The sequence below is a fragment of the Psittacula echo genome, assembly GCF_963264785.1.
Source record: "Psittacula echo genome assembly, chromosome: 1".
NCBI lineage: Eukaryota > Metazoa > Chordata > Aves > Psittaciformes > Psittacidae > Psittacula > Psittacula echo.
The window spans coordinates 35985837-36002098 of record NC_137735.1 but is presented as its reverse complement, the minus strand read 5'-3'; the positions used below and the strand labels follow the sequence as shown (position 1 = coordinate 36002098).

Below are 16262 nucleotides of genomic sequence, written 5' to 3'. Positions count from 1 at the left end.
AAACTTTGGCATTTTTCTGCTTGCTCAAATATCTTTTGTATTACATCCTGAAATAGTGGGAAGGTTCGGGGTTGTTACCGAAAATACAGCGCAGAGCATCACAGCCTATACAGGGAACAAGTGTAATCCATGACAGCCCCACACACCCTCAGAGAAACTCCTCAAGGTCTCGGGGCTCAAAGACTGTTTTAGGAAGAGCGAATAAACACGGGGCACTGCCCGAAGAAGAGCGTCAATGGACACCAACGCCTCCCGGGAGCAGGAGGCGGCGCGTCCGACGAAACCTCACGGATCTCTCCCCTGCGACACCAGCGGTCCCCAGGGCCAGGTCACGGCACCGCTCCCAGCTCCTCAGCGGCAGAAGCTGACTGCAAACTGAAGGTAAATCGGCGCTACTCACAGCTCGCGGCCATTTCTGCGCTCTTCACCTCACACAGGTACAGCAGCCGGTGCTCGCAGCGGGGGATGCACTCCGGACCCGGCCGCCCCTGAGGGGGAGCGGACATGGCGGCTGCTGCCCCAAAGGCGAACGCGCCTGCCCCAACGCCCTCCGCACCCACACGGGGCAGCTGGCGCGGAGAGGGGAGGGGCGGGGCGGGGCGTGAGTAGCCCCCACCCCCCCTGCGGCGGCCGCCTCCGCCCGGCGCGGGTGCGGAAGCAGTTCGGGCCTGCGCCTTTAAGGGCGGCCCCGCCCCCAGGACGGCCACCGCCCCTTGCCGCGCGCTGCGCCAGTAGGAGCCGGCGAGAGGGGAAGGCGGGAGAATGCGAACCCCTCGCAGGGCCGCCAGCCTCGCCTTATAAGGGCAGGGTCTTGCGCATGCGCGCAGCCCGGCGGTCAGGGGCGGGGGCTCCGAGTGGGGTTTTGCTTCGGCGGCGGCACCGCGGCGGGAAGGGGCGCGGGACCCCGTGCAGCGGCGGTGGCGTGACCGGTCTCCGGTCAGGCCCAGCGTAGCGAGGCGCTTGCCCCTCGCCGCCTTCTCCCCCGTGGCGCCTCGGCGCAGCTCGATCCCCTGCGGGCTACAGGGGCGGCGGCAGGAGGGAGCGAAGCGGGGCCGCTGCGGGGACCCCGCGCCCGGTGCGGGCGGTGCGGCGGCGGCGGATGTGCTGCTGGCGCGGGGGGATGATGCTGGCGGGGCCGCAGCTGGTGGCGGGGCCGGCGGTGCCGGGCGGGGAGCGTGCCCGGCTGCTCTCGCTCTATGTGCAGGACTACCTGGAGTGCGTGGAGTCGCTGCCGCTGGACATCCAGCGCAACGCCTCGCTGCTGCGGGAGATGGACACGCAGTGCCAAGGTAGGCGCCGCCGCGGGACACGGCCTCCGCCACAGGGCACCGGGGGGGGGGAGGAGAAGGAGGAGGAGGAGGGCAGCAGCCGCACATGCGCCCGGTGCGGAGGGGCCGGAGCCGGGGCGGGCCCGGTGGAGGGGAGGTGAGCGCCGGAGTGGGCACCCTGCCGGGGCCTGCGCCGGGCTGAGCCCGCTGCCGTGCCGGGCCGCCGCCCGCCCCGGCGAACGCGGAGAGCAGCGGCCCGGCCCTCCCGGGGGAGGGCGTCCCGCAGCGTGGGTCCCGCCCCAGGGGCGGTGTGAGCCAGCGGTACCTCGCCGCTTTGGCGCTAGGCCCGTCTGTAAGCGGGAGTCGGTCCCGCTCCCCCCGCCGGTTGACGCGGTGGTGGCGCTGCTGGAGGCGGGGCGCGGGAATCGGTTTTACAGCTCCCTCTGCCCGGAGGAGCCGTAGCCCCGTCCCGCGGTGAATTGCGGCTCTCCGGCCTGGCCCGCCGGGCGCTGACCCGGGGCACTGAGGGCGAGCACCCGGCGGGGCTAAGGAGCTAGAAGTTACCCTGAACTTCAGCCAGCGGCATGGCTGTTTCCGACATGCCGGATCAGTGTCGGTTAAATCCGTTTCATCTCCCGTTCTTGGGCGACGCAGCTGCGGTGCCTTCTATTTCCCGGCCTAACCGTGATGGGATCCGTTGCCGAGAAGCGTTACTGCTTGAGCTGTGCAGCCGGGCCATAGGCGTGGACCCAGGGCACGAGTCGGGGGAATTCGGTCCTGTGGAGCAGGAGTCAGAGCCACATCTCCTGTGCTGCATGGGAGACTGCCCTCGGGATGGGAAGAGGGGACAGTTAAGGCCTTTCAGACATTGAATGGGTCACCTCAGACGACAGCTATTGTAAACGGATTCTTTCATTTATCTTTCTAACTACCCAGGAAGATACATAAGAACAGGCTTTTGTAAGTTTCCTGTGTTTTTAAAGTCTGAAGGGCATAGACCTGTCTGCAGTTTTGCATTTTTAGTGAAGGTTGGACTGCCTAGCAGGTTCCCTACCTGAGCTTTGGTGGCTAGCCAGCACTCCAGGTCTGTCTTGAATGAATTAATTCTTATATTTACGCTATATTTCCATTATGTATTCTAATATACTAATATGATACTGAGCCAAAGCAGAAGCTTGTTCCTAGTTCTATCAAGGCTTACAACTGTTTCAAAAAATAGCAACAAAAAAACCCCCACCAAACCCTAAAATCTGGATAAAAATATCTCAGGCCCAAGCCTGAAAGATGTAAAAGCACTGTGTTAGAATTTGTGCCAGTTTAAAAGGTGGTGATAGTTCACACATGAGGGACGGAATGATTTCTGTGTTTGGAAAACAAATCCTTTTAGCTTTTATTAGCTCCACCAAACTTAATCAGGCTGTCTGTAATGAACACTTGGCCTTGGGTTGGGTTGGGGTTTTCTTGTATTTGTGTTTGGGGGTCTGGTTGGTTTTTTTTTAACTGGGGCTTCAGAGCTGTTTAGCTGGGCATATGGATGCCTTCTCTGATGTTGAGGACCATCAGGGAGTCTGGTGAACTTGCATTTCTGTCAGTCCAAAAGTTCTTTCCTCTTTTAACGGACGTTGATCCATTTTAAAGTGTGTGCAGCATTATCTTCACAGAATAATCAATGCAGGGTGACTTGTTCTGTGTCACAGTGTGAAAAAGCTGTTACTGCTTGTGAGCTCTTCTGGGCAGAGCATTCCCAATATGGAAAATCTCTGTAACTACACCTACACGTTTTGGCTTTTGATTTTTCTTTTTTCTCCCTCAAAAAAAAAAAAAAAAAAAAAAAAAAAAAAAAAAAAAGCGCTGGGTGGGAGATAATGTGGCTGCTGAATACTGTACACTCTGATTATGCCTTTCTAGTTCAACAGCATGCAAAATACCTTACTCTGCACTTTTCAGGAGCAGACAGTAAGGTTCTCCTGCACTCACAACATCAGGCCAACAGGCAAATGATGCAGCTGAACATGCAGGGAAACAAAGCTAGTGGTTTTAGTGGTAGCTGCAAAGTTAATATTGAGAAAAAATGGGCTGAGTTACTGGACAGGCAGAGTAGTGATTTTTGTCTTACCCTCATGAAAATCTGGAACAGAACAAAATGCTGTTGGCTCCTGTTGTCATACATTTTAAGCATTTATAGTAGAAAGCAGCTGTTCACACTTAAGCTACTGTTTCAAGGTGTCAGGAGGAAAAAAAAAAATCACTGTGAACAATGTGGGGATGGTATCTGTGGCTTCCATTTAGCACAAGCCTGAATCATTTCACAACTGTACAACACAGACAAATTCTTTAAAAATGAAACCCAGTTTGTGAAACGTGGGTCTTTAGGAAAAGATAGATTGCACTGCATATCTTCTTGCTTTAGATCGTTTAGTCTCGTTTAAAAATTCCCTTGCCTGCTCAAACAGAAGCCTTAGGTTGTTTCTGAAGGAGCCAGTACTGTATCTAACACTGTGCATCAGGTTTCACTGTCAGTTCTACTGATCTGTTTCCTTCCACATTAGCAATTTCCCATGAACTAAATTTTACTGAAGATTCACAGCAACTCATCCAGTTATTTTGTGTGACTTGCAAGAATAGCTTAGAAGTCAAGCTGTGAGCCATTCACTTCTAGTTGCTTGACAATATCCTGTGATGCACTAAACAGTAGGTCACCTAGTCTGAAAAGTTCAGCCTCAATTTAAAATGCAGCTTGCTGTAATTTGGCTTGGTAATAGGAAAAGTGTTTTGAGTGGTTTAAGTTGATTTAAACCCTGATTGTAAATTTGCTATTATGTAACTTCAGTTGTCATACTCCTTTTATAACTATGCTTAATTGAAAGTGTAATGCCAAACCCTTAGATGAATAAGAAGGGGAAAGCAGGGGACCTGGATATCCTAATTCTGGAGTGTTATATATTATGATATCAAATGATTATATGAATTCTAGGTTTTTTCCTGTGATGTAGTTAAGCTATTGCTTTGCTTTGTAAGCCAGGGTTTTGGAACTATTGTGGTAAGGGCTCTCAACAGAAATTCCTGCTTTTTCAGATGGAGGCAAGATCTGGACTATCCACACTCTGGCAGCTATAGTCCCCTTTCTTGGGTTATCCTTTCTTTTTCCTATGGCTAAAATAAGCTTGCTTTTTTCTCAGAACCTGAGAATTTCCTTTTGCAGCAGATTGTGATCTTAAACACTGACTGGATGACCATGTGCAACTTGAACAACAAAATACCTGATCTAGCCCACTAGAGTATACTATAATTAAAACTTTATTTCTAACTGATGAGAAACAGTACAAATTTCTGTATTTTCTTGAGCATGCTCCATCTTGTGTAATTATTCCTATTATTTTTGTTTTGCAGAAGCATTAAAAGAAATAGATGATGTCTATGAAAAATACAAGTCAGAAAATGATCCTGTTCAGAAGAAACGCTTGCAGCAGCATCTCCAGCGTGCATTAATCAACAGCCAAGAACTTGGAGATGAAAAAATTCAGATAGTTACTCAGATGCTAGAACTGGTAGAGAATAGAGCTCGGCAAATGGAAACACACTCTCAGTGTTTCCAAGATCTATCTGAGAATGAAAAGCCTGTAGAAAAGGCAAAGATGGAGTCCTGCCAGCCAGAGAGATCTTCACGTAGACCTCGTCGCCAGCGAACCAGCGAAAGCCGTGATCTGTGCCATATAGCAAATGGCATCGATGACTGCGATGATCAGCCCCCTAAAGAAAAAAGGTCTAAATCTTCCAAGAAGAAAAAACGCTCCAAAGCCAAACAAGAGAGAGAGGTTTCACCCGTAGAATTTGCAATTGATCCCAATGAACCAACTTATTGCTTATGCAACCAAGTGTCTTACGGTGAAATGATAGGATGTGATAATGAACAGTGTCCTATCGAGTGGTTCCACTTCTCGTGTGTTGGACTCACCTACAAGCCAAAGGGCAAGTGGTATTGCCCCAAGTGCAGAGGAGACAATGAGAAAACAATGGACAAATGTACTGACAAATCAAAAAAGGATAGAAGATCGAGGTAGTGAAAGCAATTCATGTTTTAAAGAGTTGCTCCTTTTATATTAAAATGTTTAATTTTCAGAGAACGCTGTTTTAGGAAATGCATAAGACTATGCAATAATTTTTAATCTATAATATTAATGGAGTATTAAAAGCTGTTATACCTTCTGTGATCTTAACTTTCTGCACTGAATAACCAAATAATTGAAACAGGGTGGCTTCAGACTTTCACAGAAGACATTGCAAGCATATGGCACTTGGTTTCAATTTAACCCCATTAGTCTTTAAAAGAACCTTGTGAATCTTGAAATAATGGGAGTGGGAAAGATACTGAAGAACTTTTCATGTTATGGAAAGGCATTGAAAGGCTTCACTTAACTGCTAAGAACCTTAACAACTGAATTTGTTCTTTACCCCATGTCTTAAGTTATCAGTTTTTGTGTTAACATCACACATTTGGAATTAGGTTTTTTGAATTCAGCTGTAAATGTAAAAGTCTTCCAAGCTACAAGCAGACCTCTTCAGTGACTTTCATAAAACCAGTATGTTATTTCAAGGAAGAAAGTACCACTAACTTAAGCTTTTTTTTATTATTATTATTATTATTATTATTTTTCTTTTTTTGCCCTTTTTTTTTTTTTGTCATTATTAAACTCTTTGTCTTTGTGACTTTACACTTGGGAGTCAATTTTTGGCTATGATAGAGTTACAGTGTATATGTAGTTTTGGAAATTCTTGGTAGGTTTTCTTTTGAGTTCTGTCTGGCATCCTGATGTCATCTTAGTTAACATGGTCTCTCTAATGCCAAAACTATTTTCCTGATTGTTTGTTTTGCCACTGCCTATATAAGCCTTGAAAGAAGGGGATATTGACATCTCAGGGAGCAGAAATCACAAAGGTTATGAAATCTTCATCATCATCTCTGAGAGCTGAGACATGACTGGTGTTCCCTGGGATATAAATTTTGCTTTTCCTGAAGTGGTATTCACATACGTGTGTGGCTTTAGGTGTAGCACCACAGTTCTTAGACTTGGGCAAGTATCTAAAAAGCCTGAAGTCAAAAGCTGTCAAAAGTTTTGATAGATAATAAAAGCCATAGGCATGACTGGCAGAGAGCCAGCAGACAAATCCCAGCAGGCTTCTTACAGCCTATGTAAGAGTCTTGTCCTGAAGTGTGCTAGTAGTGTCCAAATGCTACTTGGGTGGTAGTTAAAAAGTGAACTTCCTCACCCCACACCTTAGAGGAAGTGGAAAAAAGATGAAAATAGCTGTTTCTGCTTCTTTGCAATGGAAGATGATAATAGAGAAGTGAGGGGTGTACCAAAGTTTGCACCTAGGGTTCCTGCTCAACAATGTTCTCAAGGCTTCTTGTGAGTTTGGCAAGGCAGAGAGAGTAGCTCTGCAGGGCTGGGTGCAAGGGTTAGCTACAGGTGGGCTGCAAGTCTGAGAAGTCTCCATAGATCTCTGCTCTTTGCTGCTAAAATCAACCTCGATGGCACAACAAAGAAGCAACATCATCTCTAGCCAAGCCTGGTTGAAAAGTGGTTGTGTTGAGTTGAGAGCAGCTGAGAAAATAGATGAGCAGAAGCAAGCCATGATGGGTGAAGGTCATCAAAGCTCCCTCCTGCATCTCCACTAGAGGGCTGCGATGGCTGGGGCTGGAGGGCTGGATGAGCTGCGCTTGGCGTAAAGTTGGGCCAGATGGTATGAATCAATGTGCAGGACTCTAAATATTACAAGCTATGTAAAATACTGAGCCTGTTTCCACAGTTATGATCTGATTCTTTAACAGGATTTAGCATTTGCAAGTAAGACTAGTTAATGTATGGCAGGGGAGCATAAAGTCAGTGTTTTGAATTTTTGCTCTGAAATTATAGGTTTATGAAGTGTGCTAGTTCCACTGGGGAGACCTGTACCATGGTAAACTAATGTATGGGCTCCAACCACCAGCAGGGTTGGAAAGAAGGTAAAGCTTATCTCAAGGCCTTATCTTGCTTTCCAGGCCTAGAGGCTAATCTGAGGTAGCAAAGATAGGCTTCTGGAGGGGTCTGGATCACGGCTACTGATGGAGAATCATCAGGCCAGCTGCTGGAGACAAGTGTTGTAAGTTGTTCTCTCCACATTTTACTCCCTTTTCTTTTGGTTATGGCTTAATGATTCTAAAATTTCCTTCTTGGGAAGACTGGGCAGAAGCCTTGGGCTGGGGATTTTACCAACATCTAATGACTACCCAAAATGGTGATTTTTCCCTAGTGTTAAAATACGAGCATTACTTAAGTAAATGCTGAAGTTGCGGAACAAAATATAAGTGGAATAGTAACTATTAACATTATACTATCTTGAAACGTATTGCTTGAATTTCTACTGGCTAAATCATGAGTACTTTCTTCCAAGGCAGAGAGAAAGCTGGGAGACTTACATAATTGTTCATCTGGAATAATTGCTAAAGTAGGAAGCGTACGTTGTGCTGTTACAGAAAGAAAACTTTAGATTCTGAAAGTGGTCCAGATAAATCAATCTAATGCAGGGATGCTTTTTTTATGCTAATGTCTCTTCTAGTAGAGAATACGAATTCTCAAGTTTCCCAGTGAAGATATTGCCCGGGAAACAGCACTTGGCTAATGCATGACATTGTTCAAAAGCAGAAATAATTCAGTTCATAAGCAGATAGCAATGTGCCTCAAGTATGCATGGGTGTATCTAAAATAATCTCTTTTAAACACTCTGGCTATTTTGTCGTTAAAAAGTTACATGAGAAAAGATGTGATGTTATCTAGCATTTAGCATTTCACCGCCTTTTTTAACTAAGCCCAGATTTTGTGGTTTTTCATCTGTTTTCATAGAAGGTCAGTGGTAATTGTTGAAGAAGCACTTAAGATGCTAGTATGAAAATTGAAAGGTAAGTAGACAACACTTATGTTGCTTCTTAATGTTTAGTTCCTTTTCTGAAAGGGTGAACCTCACTAGTGAGGTGAAAATGAAAAGTAAACACTGTTAAGCCAGTTTATCTTTGAGATACGTATTGACTGTCATGAAGTAAGTCTAGCTTCTTGCAAAAACAAAAATCTGGGTAACATACACTTTTGAAGTTGACAATAGTATATGTAGCTACACAGTAAACTTGCTTTTTGTACAAATTAATGCTACACCCTAATTTGGCATGGGTTACATCTTGTTTTCTTGAAGCTCATAAAAACATGGTGCACTTCTAAGTTCTTGATTTTTGCCTTTCAGTTTTGAGGTAATGCAAGTTCATCAGCAGCAAAAGGTCTGTTTAAAAGGAATGGCAGCAGAACAAGAGTGTTACTTGATCATCCTTCCATGGACCAGTTTGATTAATCTTGACAAAATAATACCTTAATCAAACCAACCTTCAAAGCAAAACAAAACCCACACCTAATAGAAAGCTTACTGCTTTGAAAGCAAAGTGAGAAATTTAATAATTGCTGCCTCTAAGGCCATCTTGCTATCTCCAGCAGTAACTGTATTTTTTTTTTTTTTGACTCTGGAATTCTGGCAGGCCTGGAATAGTACATAAGATTAATACAGGTTTCTTCAAGTTGCTTTGTATGACTTTATTGTGTAAACTGCCTGAATCCAAATACAGTTAATTACCAGCCATGATAGGTACAAATTTTTTAAGTGTAGTCTTCTGTGTCCTGTTACACATTCATACCTGTTGATGGCTTGTTGATGGATTTAAACTACCTTAAACTAGATTTCACTAATCTACACATCCAGAAATGATAATGTGGTACTGTCAAGTCTTGGAACAGATACAGAATGGTGGTAAGTGAAATACCCCATTCTCCCTAAAATTTAAGGATTTTCCATTTTTGATGTCCTTGTGGAGCTGAAGTGGGCCTCTGTAAGCAAGATGGCTTTTCCCAACTTTGAAGACTTCGTTTAAAACTCTCTTAACTTCAGCTTGAAAGAAACTACTATAGTTAATGGGAATTCACATGTCAAAATGAGCACTTGGGCATTTCTATGGCTTGTACCATTTCTGATAGCAACAGATCTGATTCTTAAAAGTCTTAATTTAATCTGGATTTTTATTGTTCAGACTCTTCTAGGCTGAACTGTACCCTGCTTGGTCTCCCCTAAAACCCCAAGCAGTCTACTGGGACAAAACTACAGCAATTGCTACACCAGCTATTTAAGGGCTTGGAGTTCTTTCTCCCTCTTATCTGCATGCTTACTTCTTTTATTAGGAGGTCTCCAGTAACTCTGCAAATCTTTGATATTGGCACCTCAGACTGAAAAAATACCTCAGGTTTCATATAAATGCCCAACTTGCTTTAAATGCTGCAATCTGATTTAGGTCTTTTTTTTTTTCCCCATACGTATCTGAATCTAACAGAGCAATGATAAAAGCCCCTGAAATCATCAAGATACTTTATCACGTTGGGAAATATGTCTGAAGTTCTTCTGTTGTTTATTTCAAAGCTAATACTATCTTGGTAGCTATTGCTTGCTGAAGCTTGCTTTAAGCTCAAATGACAGATGTGTTAGTGCTGAAAGTCAGCCTATCTACTCAGTGAGTCTCAGTAAAGAAATGTATTGTGGGCAATGAGAAAGTAACTTCTTTATGCTACAGCTTAGAGGTAGCATATCTTTCTCTGTCAGGACTAGCAACCCTGACTAGTTTCTGCAGAGGAGACTTTGAGGCAAGCCAAGTATGGTTTGGCCTGTGGAATGCCACAGACCAGACAAATTAACAGAGGAATATATTGGGAAGGTCTGCACTAGACCAGTCAGATGAGGTTAGGTAAAGGTGGCACTTGCTATTTTGTGAGAGTTTCTTATAGGAGCCTAATTCAAGAACGGTTAAAATCATGGAACAGAGATGTCTATCTCCTGCAATTCAGTGTAAAACATCTGTTCTTGAAGATATTCATGACTTAAACTATTCACCTCACTTATTGTAAGTTCTTTTGGGCTACTGTAAGCGGTTTTCTTGTACATCATGGCTCTGAATCCCATTCACAATGCATAGCTTTTCCTTGGGCACAGCAACAATTACATCTCTGAATAGTTGTCTTTAAGAGATCTAAGCTGCTCCTTGTGTCTTTCATTGGGCAGTTTTCTTCAGATTCTTCCTGGCTGATGCTGCTAGCGGACACTTTTTCAAAAGAGTAATTTTTCAGTGGAATGGGCATTTGGGTTTGCATCTGATCCTCTCAAGATAACAAGCAGGGCTGTCACTCAAACACACAAAAATTGCTTTTCTGTCCAGTGCTAGTTAGGTAAGACAATTTGTTATCAGTGGTAAAACCAGATGTTACTGTGCAACTGTTCAAGTCCCACAGACTTACATATCCTAGAAGGAAGATGTTTATATTTTACTATGATCATGGCTCTTCTAATCACAGAATGGTTAAAGTTGGAAGCAATCTGAAAGATCATCTAATTCCAACCCTCCCCTGCTATGGGCAGGGACACATTCCAGCTTGCTCAAAGCCCGATGCAACCTGGCCTTGAACATGCCATGAAAGAGTTGAAAAAGTTTGAAATCCCCTCTTGTGCCATTTTTCTGATTCCCCTGCAGTTTTTGGAACAGCTCAAGAATTCTGTATTCACAATACAGCTGGCCAGTAAACAGTTCTATTTAGTGAAAATTCTGGCAAATTTTATAATTGAATGAAGCTGTTATTTTTGTCTTGGAATGTAGGACTCTTCTTAAGATCAAGCTCATTGCATTTGAATCATTTCTAATTTTTGGTTGGGGTAGGATAAAAGTTCTAAAAGCTTGTTTTGACAAATTCTGCATTTTTTTCCCATGTATTTCTGTATTCTTTTGGTTTACCTGGTAGGGCAAGGTCAGTTTTAAGCAAGTCAGCAATGTTTCAATTGCAAGCATTAAACTAGACTGTATCGCTGTTCTGCTGCAGCTGTGTTCCAGCAGAACGTTACAGACTGTAGCACAGCCTATTTCATACTTTCCAGAGAGCCACTTCATGCATTGCATGCTGCTTTTTTCCTTGCATGTGCATCAAGGAAGTTGTAAGTAGCGTACACACAGATTCAAACTGTAATTACTTCTGTTCCAAAGGCCCGTTTTTCAGTGTAGGGATTAGCGCTTCATGGGCATACATCAAATAAAATCCTCCTCAAAGTTTTGCTTCTGTGTACTTGCAGAATACCTCCACTGAAGATGGTGAAACTGGTGAATGAATTTGACTATAGTGATGAGATGTGCACACTGAGACTAGCACAAAGTTGCAGTTTATAGCTGGAGGAGTTCAGTGGAAGCAACTTGGATGCTTCTGCTGTTGAATGTAGTGTGATTTAAGAAGCCTAAAAGGAAACTTTAATCTGCTGAGAAACAGAATAAAATAAGAATGCTAAAACCTTTTGAGAATAAGTTTCAGTAGAGAAATTAGGATAAAATCCTGTCCCAATTTAAATAAAATTCTTTTGAGCAGGGTTCTACCCAGCATACAGAGTTCCAGCTTCCTTTGACTAAAGCCTAAAAAAAGATTAAAGCTCCATGGCAACTACTGTCTTAACTCCTGACAGCCTTAGTATAAATTACATCTTGGAAAAACCTAATACTGAAAGTTTTATTTAGGTCACCAGTCAGGTTAGGAAATGGTAGGCTTATAGATACCACCCCAAGTTTCATTCTTGCCCCTATCTCAGCAAGGCAGAGTTTTTTTGTGGGAGTGGAGGAACAGTATTGGTTTATTTTTTTAATTGATTTATTTTATGGAAAGGGGAAGGAAATGGACAGTGGTTGTGCAATTGATTCAGTTGCCCACAAGATGCCCCAGCATTCATACTTGTGCTATAGAAGCTATGTGTCCTTTTCAGGCTTGTGCAGAGACACTGCTTTTTTGCTGTTTGACGTTAACAACGAACACATTATTATTTTGAGTGGTGGAAATTAATATAAATGGATATTAAAAGTCTAGAGTAAAGGGAGCCTGCAGTAAACAACAAGACCCCCCCAAGTTTCTGTTTGTTTGCATGAGGATTATCTGACAGTTGTGAGTTGAACACAGTGAGTTTTATATGTTAACCAGTAGAGCTGGGATGTGGGATGCAAGGTAATCTCACTATTAAATGGCCTTTGGGAGAATTTTAAAGAAGTTTTAAAAAAAGGGAAATGATTTGGATTTCTGAGTGTCAGGTCATCGGAATGTCTGCATTGGTGAAGAACTCCTCATGTTAACTTCAAAAAACTTGGAAATGTTGAATAATACTTGAAATCACACCAAAACAAACCATTTAGCATTTTCTAAATAAAAATACATACTTTGGCTATGATTTTCAATGCAGCAGTGTGTAATCTAATGATCGTATACACTGAACCTGCAAATTCATCTATGTTATGGTGACATTTTATTTAGAAGTAGAAAGTTAGAATAATTATGAGTCTTTTCCCTCTTGCACTATTAAAATAATTGTAGTAAACTGCAAAGGTACTCCTGGATGATTGTTTGCAAAGAACACTGCAATAAAATTTGTGATTATCGTACCACAAGTAATCTAAACTGGACTTCAGAAGACAGACCTCCCCCTTACCAAAGCACTGCCAGATCAGGTAAGTTAGCGGAGCGTGTGTTGAAGCCATGAGGCTTGTCTTCCTGTAAACATACTATGCACATCTGAAACCTGCTTGAAGATACAATACAATGATTCCCTGAAAAGTGACATTTTAAGTATTTAACTTTTTCTTAGAGAAATCCCGAATGTTTTGTCACATACTTGTGGCTGTTGCCACGGAGACAGAATTGGTTTGGGGGAGGTGGGTCAGACGTGTCGTATTTAATAAAATTCCTTCTGATAACGCCTTTCTTGCTTGTATTTAATGACTTGTCATCTGTACTTGCTGGCATAAGGTACAACAGCAGAGAAGAAAGCACCCACAGATTTCAATGGCTTGGCTTTACGGAGTGCACCAGAGTAACTGAACTGCAGCTTCAGTAACTGCTGACTGTAAAAGGCTGTTCAAACTTACAAGAATGAAATGAACTGAGAAGAAGTTTAAAACTTTTCTTATTAATTCAAATCATGCAAATCCCTCACAGGCGGAACATCCTGACTGTAACCAGAAACAGTCCTGCACCTATTTGGTCTCTGAATGAAGGATTAAAATAATAATATTAAAACCATAATCCTGGCATTTTGTTTATTCAAAAGCTCATCAGGAAAAAGTTGTTACTAAATTAAGATCCCATTAGTATGCTTGCCAAAACAACGGATAACAACAGATAAGGCTCCTTCTTGAGCCTTATGGCCAAAGTAAATCTGCATATAAATTTATGTAAAATATGCCCAGATTATATAGTCCTAGGTTTCCTTCTCACTAAGTTAAGCACAGCTCATAAATGGAATTATCTGATAAATGTAAAAATTATATACTTCCATTCAACTCTTTATAGCTGAAGCCAAGTTCTTTAGGCTAACTGTGCTTTCAAACACCTTTTATTTTCCAGCTGACGTAAACTCATTATTTCTAACAACTTGTGCCTTTCCTCTCTTTCCATTTCTCCAAAAGGAGTGCAGACATGTTCTTCACATTCATCTTCAGCAGATGCTTCATGTCCTATACAATGGCCTGAATGTAGCAAAATATGGAATCTGCACAAAGCAGGTTCTGTCTCTGTTCAAAAGCTGGCTCCGATTAATAAATAAATAAAAAAGGCCATGACCACAAAATGATGTTGAAACTGTTTATTCTTGCCTGGCATAGCAAAAATTAGGAGAGATATGGTGTACAAGCTCTTGAACTAAAGCCAGTCATGCAAGTACAGACTAATGAGATGGCACTAAGCTCATTCTTGTGAGATACTGCTTGTGTTTCTACTGAAGGCTAACTACATCAACTAAAAGCACTTAATTAAGACATCCTAGTTGAACTCACCTAACTTAAGGCTCTGAACCATGTAAACCTTCTACTGGGCCAGGGATCTTACTCCATGCAAAGAAGCTGAAGCAGTAACTGTGGTATTGCTATTTCTGCCATGCTTTTGGAACCATGTAGGAAGAGGTAATATTTAATGGAGTGTTATGAGTTTCAGCTGAAAATGATGCTGATATAAACAACTCCATTAAAATAGACTGTATAATAGCTTTGGTGTAATTTTATTTCAGTGTATCATTTTAAGCAGATCTCTGTTTAAACCTTAAATAAAACCCATTAGAGATCAGTATGTATGCTCTAAGACTTGGAAAGATCATGAAACAGCACAACTATAGAGGCTGACTGGACATAGAGTAGCTACACAGAAAATGCGTAGTTTCTGTTAGATGTCTCATTAGTACCGTGCAAGCCTTAGAAACACTAAGTTTATTCTAAGTCTTATTTTGATAAGAACGTAGACACTGGCATCCTGTCACGTTCTGCTGGAATCTCACTGCGTACTTGGGGATGGCTGGCTGCCTTTATTACTATATTTTCCCTAGATCCTTTGATTTTATTTGATGCTTGGGCTTCTGAATTGTACTTTCTTCAGCCCAGAGTCTCCCTGTGTTGTTTGTGTCACTGTGATTAGATTTTTATCCTGAAGTGGAATGATCAACATCACAAATTCAGCTGTGAAAAAGGGGGGAGCACTGAGTCATATGTAAAGCCCGAGTCTCATGTAAAAAGAGCACTATTAATGAAGATTGCACACAACAAAGCCTAATTTCAAACAAATCATGCAAATCTTTAGTAATGACTGCCCAACATTCCTGCTTATTTCCAGTTTAGAGGATAAGAAAACAAGAGTAGAAACCAATATGTTTGTCATTATAAACCATTGGTTATCTGTCATTTGTCTCACTTCTTAAGGTAGCAAAAAACCTGGCAAGATGACCAACCATAGTTTTCTTGTACTTACTGAAAGGATGCGAGTGGAAGCAAATTATGTAAGAGTCATTTTGTTTGAAAAGATAACTCAAAGTCATTTTAACAAACATTATAAGTCCTTGACTTATCAGCAGAAGTACAAAATCCATTAACTTTTTCTTTGCATTTCATGAAGTTACCTTATCAGCATTTGCCAGCTTCCTCATTTTTCCTTTCTGAGTAAGTGATTTGGTAGAGGAACTTGATGACTGGACTGTACCATTCACGTAATAACAAAAGAGGAATATATTCAGGAGTTCACCTACTTTCTATCATGACTCCAAACCCAGTTCTACTGGCATCATCCATAATTGTTAAGTAGTACACATTTGGCTCATTTTCCAATAAGTTTTAAACCTAACATTTAGAGAAATAGTAATTTTAAGTATCTGTCAGTTAAACGCCTCTACTATTATTTCGATATTAGTCCTAAGGAATAGCACTTTAGTGATTATTTAACATAATACAATAATCAATGACAATAAAAACCCCTTAGGGTTTCAAGGAGTAAGATCAACATGTCACTAATTTTGCACCATTGCAAAAAAAACCCCCAAATCCTGAGAGATGAATAAATAGAAATGCTGTTTTAAAACATGTTAGGTAATTATATGCTATTCAGTTTTGGAAACCACACTTGAGGGTGGAGGGAGTTCAAATAAGCAACTAGAGAGAGAAGAGGTGTAGTAGACTGACTTCTAATAAAAAATAGTACAAAGCCTAGAAACAAGAGGAATGAAATCAGTAGTCCTTAGTAATGGGAAAGTTTGCTTCTGAGAGGAAAGAGACAATCTGTCTAAGTGAAATGGACAATAATTAATGTCTTTCAGTTGGAGCACTGATAAATAAGACTCTAGGGAGAAAACAAAACAAAAAGGAACTGTTCAACCATAATAATAGTGAAACACCAGAATATATTACTTTGGAAAGCAAAGATCTCCAGTGACAAAGATGCTACAAGACAGGCTAGACAATCATGTCAGCATCAGTTTAGTTATAACTGATCCTGCCCTTGGGCAGGGGAAATGGATTGGCTCAGCAGTTCTTGAGCTGTGGGAAGGCACTGACTTACCACTGGAATCCTAAACAAAGCTCCAGGAGAATTTAATCTGTCA

The 16262-nt window shown here is 42.2% G+C and overlaps 1 protein-coding gene across 1 annotated transcript; it reads left to right on the top strand.

Annotated features, from left to right (window-relative positions):
- The first annotated feature begins 972 nt into the window (after nt 1-972).
- ING2 (inhibitor of growth family member 2) lies at nt 973-6422 on the top strand. The gene is made up of 2 exons (XM_080629162.1): nt 973-1289; nt 4659-6422. The coding sequence occupies exons 1-2, from the start codon at nt 1100-1102 to the stop codon at nt 5327-5329; spliced, it is 861 nt and encodes a 286-aa protein (XP_080485288.1). The 5' UTR covers nt 973-1099; the 3' UTR covers nt 5330-6422.
- The last annotated feature ends 9840 nt before the right edge of the window (nt 6423-16262 follow it).

What these genes read in the sequence shown, in the direction of transcription:
- ING2 (XM_080629162.1), top strand. Translation starts at nt 1,100, where the DNA reads ATGTGCTGCTGGCGCGGGGGGATGATGCTGGCGGGGCCGCAGCTGGTG. An exon ending in GATGGACACGCAGTGCCAAG is followed by an intron (nt 1,290 to 4,658) that starts GTAGGCGCCGCC and finishes TTTGTTTTGCAG; the next exon opens with AAGCATTAAAAGAAATAGAT.